This window comes from Acartia tonsa, chromosome 8 (genome assembly GCF_053477335.1).
Source record: "Acartia tonsa isolate MP-2025a chromosome 8, ASM5347733v1, whole genome shotgun sequence".
NCBI lineage: Eukaryota > Metazoa > Arthropoda > Copepoda > Calanoida > Acartiidae > Acartia > Acartia tonsa.
In genome coordinates this window covers 33,435,337-33,447,564 of record NC_137267.1, presented here as the reverse complement: position 1 = coordinate 33,447,564, position 12,228 = coordinate 33,435,337, and the positions used below count along the sequence as shown (strand labels likewise).

The window sequence follows — 12,228 nt, the reverse complement described above, 5'->3', positions numbered from 1 at the left end:
TAAGCTGCCGACACTAAAGACGGACGTTTCTCAGTTTCAACAAAATTATGTTATGTTAAATGCAATAAAAAAATATATGTATTCTCCTTATTTACCCATAAATACGGCATTATATACAGAATTAGGGCAGGTTATGTACAACATAATAATAATAATGGATTCCTTCCCCTTATAAATTTTGGGGGAAGGAATCAACAATTCAAAACCTAGCTAGATTTACAAATTGAAATCATGGTTAACCAAAAATATACACTTTACGAGTACATAATCTTTTGAACAAGCGCGGCATTCTTAAATACAGGTCTGTCCGCTTCATAACAACAACAACGATTCATTTTATTACAGGCCTGATCAAGCGTTTGAGATCCTTATAAAGTGGAGTGTAGCAACTGGAGGCATTCTGGCTGATATAATCAGATCCTGGGCTACTAGAGCTCAGAATAATCAGTTATTATGTATTATACCCAGGTATTAAAATTATTCTTACTGATCTAATCAGATCCTGGGCTAATAGAGCACAGAATAATCAGTTATTATGTATTATACCCAGGTATTGATATTATTCTGGCTGATCTAATCAGATCCTTGGCTACTAGAGCACAGAATAATCAGTTATTATGTATTATACCATTACCCAGGTATTGGTATTATTCTGGCTGATCTTATCCGATCCTGGGCTACTAGAGCTAAGAATAATCAGCTATTATGTATTATACCCAGGTATTAAAATTATTCTTACTGATCTAATCAGATCCTGGGCTAATAGAGCACAGAATAATCAGTTATTATGTATTATACCATTACCCAGGTATTAATATTATTCTGGCTGATCTAATCAGATCCTGGGCTACTAGAGCACAGAATAATCAGTTATTATGTATTATACCCAGGTATTGATATTATTCTGGCTGATCTAATCAGATCCTGGGCTACTAGAGCACAGAATAATCAGCTATTATGTATTATACCCAGGTATTGATATTATTCTGGCTGATCTAATCAGATCCTGGGCTACTAAAGCACAGAATAATCAGTTATTATGTATTATACCCAGGTATTGATATTATTCTGGCTGATCTAATCAGATCCTGGGCTACTAGAGCACAGAATAATCAGCTATTATGTATTATACCCAGGTATTAATATTATTCTGGCTTCTAAAACGTTTGATGTTTATATTTAAGCTAAAGAACTCTAATTATGACACAACACCAGAATGTTTAAATAGAAAAGAATTTCCTTAATGTAGGGTTTGTATATGCTATTATATGTTTTAGTCCTGGAGATCCGTTTGCCCTGCCATCACAGAACAGTGATCCTATGAGAGGACCTATTTTTGTGCCTCTAAACATTGAAGCATTGAGGTGAGTGCCCCAAATTAAATACTATCTAAATCTCAAAACCTACTTTTAAATAACAAATGGTGACAAATCATTAGTTAATAACTTTTAATACGTTTGTTCTTAGGTACTCTACTTAAGATAAAATTGTCTAAATTCAGCCAGGGTAAGGTCAGTGCTGATTTATGCATGTAATAAATATCATGAAGTAGAAGCTGCTCTAAAATTGTCTCTCATCCCTATACAAACTTGAGAACACTATAACCAACACAACATGTGTTTACTTGCTCTACTCATAAACAGTTTGATAATTGAGACAAGTGTCTAAACATTCAACTATTGTATTGTCATTTATAAAGTGTGTTCATACAAAAACTACAAAAAAATAACAATGGCAAAAGCGCAACAATAAGAAGTCTAATTTTTAAAAGTCAAGTATAGATATTGTAGACCACGAAGTAGGGTTTAAAACAAGGGTTAGAAAGTTTGGAAGGCGGGCAATAAAAAAAGTAGTTCAAAGAGATCAATTAACAGTTGAAATAATTGAATATCTTTTTCTATATTTTTGTATCGTTTTTAGATTATAGAAAAAAGCATTTAGATTGTCATATTCTTGCTAGTTACTTGGAACCTAAACTAGATTGTTGAAGGCCTTGATTGGGGCTAGAGTAACCCCAATCGGATTAGCTGTTAATGTTATCGAGATCTTAAACTGCTTCTGGTAGAACTGCCAAACATCCTTTTATACTTTTAGCAACATTTTTTAAACATTTTATTTCCCTAACAATTTAATTTGCTCAGGAGAGAAGAAGATGAGAACTTGTTTTCCAAGTTTGATGAGAAGACATGGGACTACAGACTATTCCTTTTCAGGGAACAAATTGCAAGAAAGTTAGTAATATTCATTATTTCAACTATACTAGGTAAATATTAACTTAAAAAGAGGGTCATTTTTCTAGTTTTATCCGTAAAGTTGTGTGTTAACTTCTGAATATACAAAATTTAATTATGCAGTAATAGTTAAATATCGCATCATATTTTAGAGAGATTTCCACGAATTTAAAATAAAAATAATAAAATTAATACTAGTTTTATTAACCCGGGCCTTCAGTCGTGGAAACTTGTCAATAATATGCTTAACAAGATTTTTTAGTATGGCTGAGAACCGGTTCTAATCTAGCGGATATTGAATGGATGGTTTCGAAGCCATACTGGAAATTCTTTACCACTGTTTCTTAAACAAGAATTAACTCTATATTTATTTTTGTCAGATTTGGATTTATCTCATGTGTGACGGACCCTAAGAAACAGATGAGCAGCCTGACATTCAGTACCACTCATCAGTATATTCACTGCACAGGTATTCATTAGTAGCGTAACTGCTTTATATTTAGGCTGGTTTGTCCGTACGTACGACCTATTGTAATGTACACGCTTAGACTTACACACATTTGTCTATTTGTTAATCTAATATATGAATATGTTTTCAGGGATCTAAAGTGATAAGACAATGGTCGATAAATTTATGTACACCCCTAGTGATGACACATAACATTACCCCTTCTGTAGATTTTAAGTAGTATTTCAAACGTTTCAACACTCAACTTAATCAACCAAACAATCAAATTCACTTAAGTCCCCAAATTTGTTAATCCATCGAATAAGAAAACGTTGTTATAAATCTTTTGGGACTAGTGCAATAAACAGACCATTGTCCCCTAACCCCCTCTCTCTGGAAAGTTAGTTGTGTACAGCTGTTAAACAATGTCAAGTTATGTTTTTAAAAAAAACCGCTTGTTTTATTTTAGGGAATATGTTTGTTTTGATTCCAACAACGCTTCAAACATCAACTGGTATTCAGGGCATTCAAAATCCTTTCTCTAAGAAGAATAAGGTAAAAATAAAAAATACTTTCCTTCGGCCCCTTAGGGCTAACAAAACTTATTTGATATTATACCTATCTTTTCATTTTTAGCCTTTCTATTCAACTTCAACTTACTATTTCCTTTACTACATTTTTATTTAACTTTGTGTTTTTAGGATCCTGGAAAGAAGACAATATCCCAACAGAATTCTCAACAGGATATGTCAGAAATAGAAAATGTGGCAGCTATTACTAGTCATCTCATTGGTAAGTGTATTGATGGTAGGAACCATGCAGGGTTACGAGAAAATTTAAAAAATTCATGGATGGACAAACGGACAAAATGAGTTAGAAAGCAGATATTAAGTTGTTTTAGATATTTTTAAAGTATGATTTTTTATAATAATCCTTCTCTCTCTTCTTATTTTTATGACCATTACATACTTTTGATGATCCATTTTATCTAACTGTTCGTGTTTCATATTCCCTTGTATAAATTAGGTGAATCTCCGGTGCAAGTGTTCGATGAAGGGGAAACAGGTTTCCTATGGTCCTGGAATTTTATGATTTCTAAGGTAAATTCTTTATTAACACTTCTGCATTAAGGAGTTCATTAAGGATCTAATTTCTAAAGTTCTTTCTATTTGATTTTTCCTGGAAAATTTCATCTGTCGTTTGTTTTGAATCATCAATCAGAATTCTATATTTATAAGGTACATGTTTTTATACCTGTTAAAGAGATGATTCATTTTTTCCGTATGGCTTCGAAACCCATTACTTAGTATCCACTTATTGTATTGTAGACAATTTTCTACGAATACTAATAAAAAAATCAATACATAAATACCGTTTGTTATTTTTTTTATTTTACTATCCCTTTGCCTCAACAATAGTACGAAACAAAACATTAGAGTTTTCACTGTTCACAAGTAGCAAATCATGATAAACACGTTTAATAAAATAAGAACGGTTTTAAAATATGTAGATAATATTTTTATTGGCTATGGTATTTTCTATAGATATTTTATTTATATAATGCTTTTTAATTATTTGAAAATTTTGTCGTATTGTCCTTAGTCTTACCACTGGGACGGTTCTATAAAAATAATTTTGTCGTAGAGTAGATTTGCTATCTTAGATTTTGTCTTGACATACCCTGGTTATAGAGTATCTTTGCTACTTACAATGATAACTCTATATAAATATCTGCAAGGAGGAAAGTGTCATTAAAAGCATGTTCTCTGATTCGTTGGCGTAAAAACTGAAGGGACTTGATTGGTTGAAACAAATAAGCAGTATCCCACTATCCATACTTCCCACCATTTATTTCAATGTACAGAAGCAGTAATTTTGTTTGTAATGATTGATTTGGGCGTGTATATAAATTTCTCGTCCATATTGTCTTATCCATTAGAATCCCTGACTATCTATATTTGAATGTATATTATTGAACCATGTGATTATATCTTCCCTCCCATGAGAATTCTTTAATCAAACCATAATTAAATAAGGGAAAGTATACTTATGCCAAGGAGGGAGAGCTAAGGCATTAGAAGATAATTTATTCTTTCTTCACAATGCAATGGTTATAGTGCGAATCAATACATGTGTTTATTATGGGGGGGGGGGGGGGGGGAGTATTCATCATCAATGATATATTAATTTTCTGACATTGATTTATCCCAATGAACCCGATAAATACCCTATCCCATAAAATGCATATTCTAAGATAAGATAAGGATGATATTTCAAGATTTCAGAAAAGGACCAAATGAAATAGATATTAGGATTCAAGCTAAAAAGTCAAATAAACTAAAACATTACACATCGTAATTTTAAAATATCTCTTTACTTACGTAAATTGTAACTTTTAACTTTGGCTATGAATATTGAAAAAGAAACTCGATGGCTAAAACCTAAAAAAGGAAATAAGTATCCTTTGACTTATAGTAATATATTCTCCGTAACACTTTCAATCTTACTTATTTATTATCAAATATAAAACTAGTGGCTGCGCCTCTAGCATCTAGGGATTCTGCATTGAAATAGTTAAGAAAAACAACTAAAAATAGTCAAAAAAAACCATCCCAAGACCTATGTAAAGCTTCCCTAAAATGGAGAACTAAATCGGTTCATTAGTTATTGAGATCCTATGCTTTAGGCAAAAAAAAAATATTACTGGATAATTATATATTACCTAAATATTTTGTTTTAAATTAGATAGGTAGAATACTTAAAAGAGATTCTCAACTAATTCAGACACATAGATTTTTTTAATAACTTCAAATTGATCCATTACTTAGAAATAATTTAGAATAGGTATTTAGAATTAAAAAACACATTATGATTTCAAAAGAAAATATAAACTAAATTAAAACTAGTTATCACCTTTATATAATTATATCCTACATTTACATAAAACAAGTACACATTAAATCCATTTTAGTCATATTTTTGTTCAAAAGTAGTTTTAAACAGTATTAAATTGTACCAGAGATTCTAGCCTAGGGCAATTCAATGGAAAATATTTTAATTTTTCCTCAATTTATGTTAGATAAAAATAAATTCCCCCTTCTAACTTAACTCTCTGAAAAATTAGTCTACCAAAGTCAGAAGCTTGTTTGGGGGGTGGGGAGTTAATTTTTAGTCATTTGTAAAATTCACAAAATTAAATAGTGTATAACCCAAAAGTTTATTAAAAACGTATACTGTATATTCTAAAATGAACTAAGGATTATTCTAAAGGATGAAATAAACTAAATTATTTAAATTTTTACATACATACTAAAAGAAAAGTAAAGTTGAAATACATGCCAGGGATGGGGATACATGATATGTATAAAGTTTCCTAAAATACCCCCCACCCAAAAAAAAAGAGGATGACCTCCAAATATTGTAAATTTGCATCAATGGATATGATATAGAATACTTGGATATTGTTGTGAGATTCTCGCATACCCTGTTAAATGTGTCTCCCAGTTGGCTATTTTAACGATACCCCACATCCCATGGAGGATTGTATTAACCAATATCTGTGGACAATATTAGCAACCTAAAATTCCATTGTCCATGCAGTCTATATCCATTTTTGCATTTCATCCTTCCCTCTTTGGGTATGTTTGTAGATTCCTAAGAAGTTTGTTTCTGGGGAAGTATACCTCTCAAAATGTTTGGAGCTTCTGAAAGGGGATTTGAAACCCGAAGGGATATTATTTTGCCTTCCGACTTTTCCTTTAGTTAGTATTAATATTTGTTTAATTGAATAATTTTCGTTACTGATAAAATGTTGTTGATAATGTACAGAAATAAAGAAATGTACAGAAATAAAGAACAGTAAAAAAGACTTGATGATAGATTGAAAGGTTGATACTTAGTACAAATTAAAAGAGGGAATATTATAACGCTTAAATCCACAACCCTTTCTGCCCCCTTTCCCACCATTTTATTATTTATTACAAGTTATAGATAGCAAAATGTTACGTTACACTTACGTAGCAATAGAAATATTAATATCTAAGCCACATTTTAGAACTTAGACACTTAAATTTGCTTTAAAACTAATATTGTTATTATTGTACTTAGAAATTGGCGAAACAGTTGACCGCTGACGTTAGCTTGGTACAAATAATAAGTTTACACAGTAGTATTAAATGTGTTGGCTTTTAAGTTTTTTTTAAAATGACAATGTGTTATTTTTTTCTAAGAGACAGGTGTATCGTAATGATTTTGCAGGGTTGACAAAGATTTCAGAAATAAAGGAAATTTTTAAAAAGACCGCAAGTTTTTTGTAAAGGCTTCTTTTACGGGCAAATGACAATTCGAAACATGGAATGAAAACGAAGTAGCGGGTTTCGTTGTATTTTTACAGTTGCTTTTCTCCTATTTCTATCCCCTGCGGGGCCAATTTTCTAACCCTGTTGGGCAATCATTAACATTAACCTTACCTAAAATAACATATCAAAAGCTACTGTGAAACTTCGTTTTCTTTCCATGATCCGATAATTCCATTACAGCTGTTTAAAAAAAGGATTTACAAATACGCCCCCCCCCCCCCCCAAATGAAAAAGCTTGGATGTCCTTGTGTTTTTTGACCTGATAATCATTTAATGCGATAAATAACTATCAAAGCTTTGTGACCTTATCTTCCCTTTTATAAATCTTTGTCAACCCTTATTAGTTTTTTGAGCTTAGAACAGACCTGTCTCTTATGTGTTACATATACAGTAACTTTAATATTTTAAGTTTTTTTCAGTTTGCTGTGAATTAAAATAAAACAACCATACTATTTATTAAAATACATACCTATATAATATATATACACATATTTTGTTTTCAATAACAATACTATATTTTTCAGGTTTTAGAATTAATAACAATATTATATGTTTTTATTTATACAAAGTAATACTAACAACATATTTTACAAAATAAAACATTAAATTTTTTTGTTTTTCTCCTAAACTAAACTAATTTTACATTAAATAAAATTAACATAAATACACTATAGTAATGGTAAAAAAAAGGGTTATTTAAAAGTTAGACAATTTTTGTTTTTATGAAAACTATTTGTAAAAAAAATATTTTTTGTTTTGATGGCATTTTAATGAATAAATATTTGTGTGATAAAGTACTTCAACCAGTGTTGCGGAGCCGGGAGCCGCGGAACCGCCATATTTTGGTGGAGCCGGAGCCGTAATTTTTGTTAAAAACGGCTCCGGCTCCGGATTTGCTAAAATTGATTTTTTTTAACGTTCTATTTCTATTTGATAAATTGAAAAACTATTGTTACTTAACAAATACACACATCCTTCTATTTTTATATAGCTTTAATCAAATCAAAGCAAAGTATTTCATATTATTTATTTTATTTTCTCAATTCAATAATGAACAAAAATTGATATATTAATTTTAGGTAGGAGCCGGAGCCGCATCAAAATTAAACGGCTCCGCAACGCTGCGTTCACACTTTTCACTTTCCGTAGCCTAGTCAACTCCTTTTCTGAAACACATGGACATTGCAATGTTTATTTGCAAGATTTAAATTGCCAAATCACTAAATATTACTGAATATTCGAGCTTAAACTAAGTCAGGGGTGGTTATAATTATAGATATCTCGTAATCTAGGTAAAGAACATCCTAGAAATACATTTTTACTCTTTATTTGCTGACAAATATCATTAAGAATGCATATTTTATCATTTTCTAAATAGCTAAATACAGAGTGTTATGTTTCTAAAGTTCTACGATGCTTTAATCTAAATATCTCAATAATAACCACCCTTTCCCTAATATGTTAATGAGATAAACAACTGAACATTTAAACTAACTTTTGTTGTTAGAAATGGAAGCAAGTGTCTACATCAGGGGCCACCGGCGATATACCTTTTATGGACAAAATGTTGGCGGATTTCAGGTAAAGTAAATGTCTGATGGTCGGTCGATAATGCTCTCAATTTTCTATGACCCTTCGCCTGTCTAAATCAGCTTTAACTAACAACTAAATTAATTCGAAAAATTATCTGGTAATTCACAGCTGATTTTTCCGTGATTTTGTGAGGGCAACGCTTTGTAGTAAATAAGACCTTATTATCTGCGTCCCAAATATTATTTTAGATTTATTTTGATTGTTGGCTATACCTTATACCTGTGTAATTCCAGTTGTAAAGGCTTGATATGGTGGTTATACTGAGTTGATTGGATTATTGGACTATAAATATGTACTGATCCAGGGAGGGAGGGGATATTGAGCTATTTATAACACTAGTCCCCAAGATTGAATAATAACGATTTCGTATTCGTTTGCTTACTAATTTTGGGGGACTTAATAAATTTTGATTGGTTGGTTTATTCAGTTGAGTGTTCAAACGTTTTAACCAATAATTGTAATCTAAAGAACAGACAATTTTGTGTATCAGCATGGGAATGTATATCACTTTATCGATCATTAGCTTATCCCTTTAGATCCCTGGTTTATTAGGCTATAAATATCATATTCATTAACGCCAAAGATGTAAAAAAAAATATAGTGATTCTAATATAATAATATTTTCCAGACGTTTCTGTATGAACGACGAGGGAAGATTAAAGAAATTTTGGGAGGAATGTTTAGAAACTCAAGCATTAGTACCACACTAAATATGTTCGATTGAATTATTGAAACTTTGTGATTGTAGTTAAGTTTATTTTCTTTTGAAGTATACCTACTGATTTGTGAAACATTTTAAGATGATAAAAATATGTAGGTGCATACATAGGAATAGATCATGTTCTGATCTAGTTTTATGATTTACAACTATAATTGAACTTTCTTCTACATTTAATGCACTAGTTTTCATTTTTGAATATGATATTATTTTTTATACTCACATCTGATCTTGATTATACTTGTGATAAATATTGATTTGTTATGATTATTGATTATTTACTAAAAAAAATTTATTATTTTGTACATATTTGGAATTTAAAAATATATTTATATATATCAGGAATATTTATTTATATTAGGATCAAAGCTTTGCTGCGAATCTTACCTGTTGGTCTGAATGTCAGTAAAAAATGAAAAGTTCATATATTTCTCAAAATTAAAAATAGGAAAGCTATAAAAAAAAGTCTAAGGATTACTTGAAATATAGTATTATTGCATAATCAAATTAACCCTTTAATGACCTCTAGAGGGCTTGGTGTTGCTTTGGGTTCCGGACCTATCACCCCGACGACGGGGCGGATGCGCTACGTTCCCTCTAATTATTAAAACAAACACTAAAAAAAATTTCATAGCTTTTATGAAAGTCTTTTGAATGAATAAACATGATAATGTTAAAGTTTTTAGTTTGTTCAGTATGAAACAAAAACTTTAATTTAAAACAATGAAGAATAAAATGTAAGAATTAATGCTACAGGGAAAAGATACTGGATGATGAATTAATAAGTCTTCCGTCTTTTGATTCTCTAAAACTTTTATAGCTTCTTATAATTGTATTAAGGGGGTTTGGTAGATAGGGGCGAAAGATTAATTTACTTTCCAGTATTGCTTTGAATGCATTGCATCGTATTATACCCAATTTTCTACGAATATATATATGTACAATCATAATATTAAAATTGGTAGCCCGTGCCTTCGCTATCTTGGGGCTAAAAAAAACTAGTTTTAACTTGTAATTGTACATTATCATGTACGCGGAAAGCTGTTTATAATACGATGCGATAAATAACTATTCTATTGTCCCTCCTTCATACATGATTTTACTGAACTTCAATTTTTATCTTATTTTGTCAGAGAATTTAGTTCGGATTAAGTCAGGATAAAAAGATTTGTTCAAATTCTTTCTCTAGATTAAATTATGTTAAATTTTATTTTGTGTTAAATTGCTTTGGAAAATTTGCTGTTCAAAATGTATTTAATAATAGTTTTTTATTGTTGAAGACTCCACTTTGAAGGAACCCTTAATTATTTCCCTGACCAATATTTTTATTAGTAGCGAAGCTTCTCGTTAATCCAAATATCCGCCCATAAGACAATAATTGGTGTAAATGTGAATTTCACACCTCCTTTTCAAGATACACGGCTAAAACTTCTTGTCAACATTCCCAACATTATAGAGCATAATAGGCTATAAAACATCAATGGCGGTCCTACTGCTTTTAGCTGCTTTTTCTTATTTTCACATTCATGCATTAATAAAAAAGAGCTAAGGTACATATGACAAACTTTCTCGAATGAATGTAAAATTTAACGTATTGGTGAACACAATCAAATGCTTTGATTAAATCAAACTGTATAGGCACTTAATAGCAATAGCTTCTTGACGAGCCCATTTCTTTGAACTCTTTCGTTGCTAGGAGCGAAGCCACTGTTAAATAAATAAAATACTAGCTGATGTGCCCCTAGCATCTAAGTGGGACAGGGCAGTAAATTATTTTAGAGAACCATTACAATACTGAAATTTTAAAATAAATAGGCTTAAACCGCCCAAAAACTAGCCAAAAATCAAAGTAGTAAAACTTGTACAAAGATGATCATTTTTTGCACAATTCCGTGAAGTTTGGTTGTAGTCAAATGCTCTTATTGAGTCAGACTACTTAATCATGGACCATTTTATATACATACATTTGGTTAATTTTATACTGAAGAACACTTTGACTTAGTAAGAGCATTTGATTACAACTCAACTTCATAGAATTACGCGAAAAAATTACCCTCTCTGATAGAAATTTATTTATCTTCCTTTAGTAAAATCCATTAGTGTGAGAATGACTTTATATTTAGTTAGGACCCAAACCTGTTGAATTAATCAATCTTTCCTACCTAATCCCTCTTTTCTATCCTAATATACTCTATCATTAGTTTCAACAAGAATAACAACAAAAATATTAGCGAAGCTTAAAAATGGAAATTATCAAAAAATAACAGTGTTTTTATAATAAAGAAACAATACCTATATTGTTCAGAACCCGAAACAAAATTTCGTAAATTGTCAGTTAGTCCGATTATGCAGAATCGTATTAGAAATCTTTACATTAAAATCATAAAATTTATTCCCAAAACAGTGGAAAATAATAATTTATTTATTGTTTAAGAAATCTAGATGCAAGGTTTGGAATCTGTAGGATAATTTGCCTAAATTTACGAATAGACCCGAATGGAGAAATGCCTTGCCTTTACAAATTTATCCCAGAGTTATTTAGGATTAACTTTTAACCCTCCCTCAATATTTTGTGTGGCTTCCCATAATACTTATAGATAAACGGGAAATGTTAAAAACAGGATGAAGATTTTAATGTTTTCTGTTAGGTTTTTCATCCTTTTATCATTATTTTAAAGTAACAGGATGCCATTCTGTTTGTACTGAAGGATCTTGCTAATTGCTGGACTGATATGATTCTCCTATTTAGTGAAGTTCTTCATAGGACCAAGGAAGGTTTTTACACTATTATAGGGGAGGAAACCTCCACCCTCCCCAGAGAAATCGCCCTTTCTGTTTTTAAACACCTCCACTCCTCTTTGGTCAAGGGCCTCTAGAGGC

At 30.8% G+C, this 12,228-nt stretch overlaps 1 protein-coding gene across 6 annotated transcripts in view; it reads left to right on the top strand.

Moving 5' to 3' along the window:
* Window positions 1-9,687, top strand: part of Iml1 (GATOR complex protein Iml1) — a 43,890-nt gene extending 34,203 nt beyond the window's left edge. For 4 of the 6 annotated variants that reach the window (XM_080170172.1, XM_080170171.1, XM_080170170.1 and 1 more), the window contains 10 exons: window positions 346-468; window positions 1,278-1,364; window positions 2,142-2,231; window positions 2,612-2,700; window positions 3,149-3,234; window positions 3,381-3,471; window positions 3,706-3,779; window positions 6,787-6,822; window positions 8,545-8,618; window positions 9,259-9,687. In XM_080170172.1, the coding sequence (XP_080026298.1) occupies window positions 346-468; window positions 1,278-1,364; window positions 2,142-2,231; window positions 2,612-2,700; window positions 3,149-3,234; window positions 3,381-3,471; window positions 3,706-3,779; window positions 6,787-6,822; window positions 8,545-8,618; window positions 9,259-9,340 (832 nt within the window). In that variant the 3' untranslated portion in view covers window positions 9,341-9,687. The remainder of the gene's footprint in view (window positions 1-345; window positions 469-1,277; window positions 1,365-2,141; window positions 2,232-2,611; window positions 2,701-3,148; window positions 3,235-3,380; window positions 3,472-3,705; window positions 3,780-6,786; window positions 6,823-8,544; window positions 8,619-9,258) is intronic. The other 2 variants (XM_080170173.1, XM_080170169.1) reach the window with 1 other exon arrangement.
* The last annotated feature ends 2,541 nt before the right edge of the window (window positions 9,688-12,228 follow it).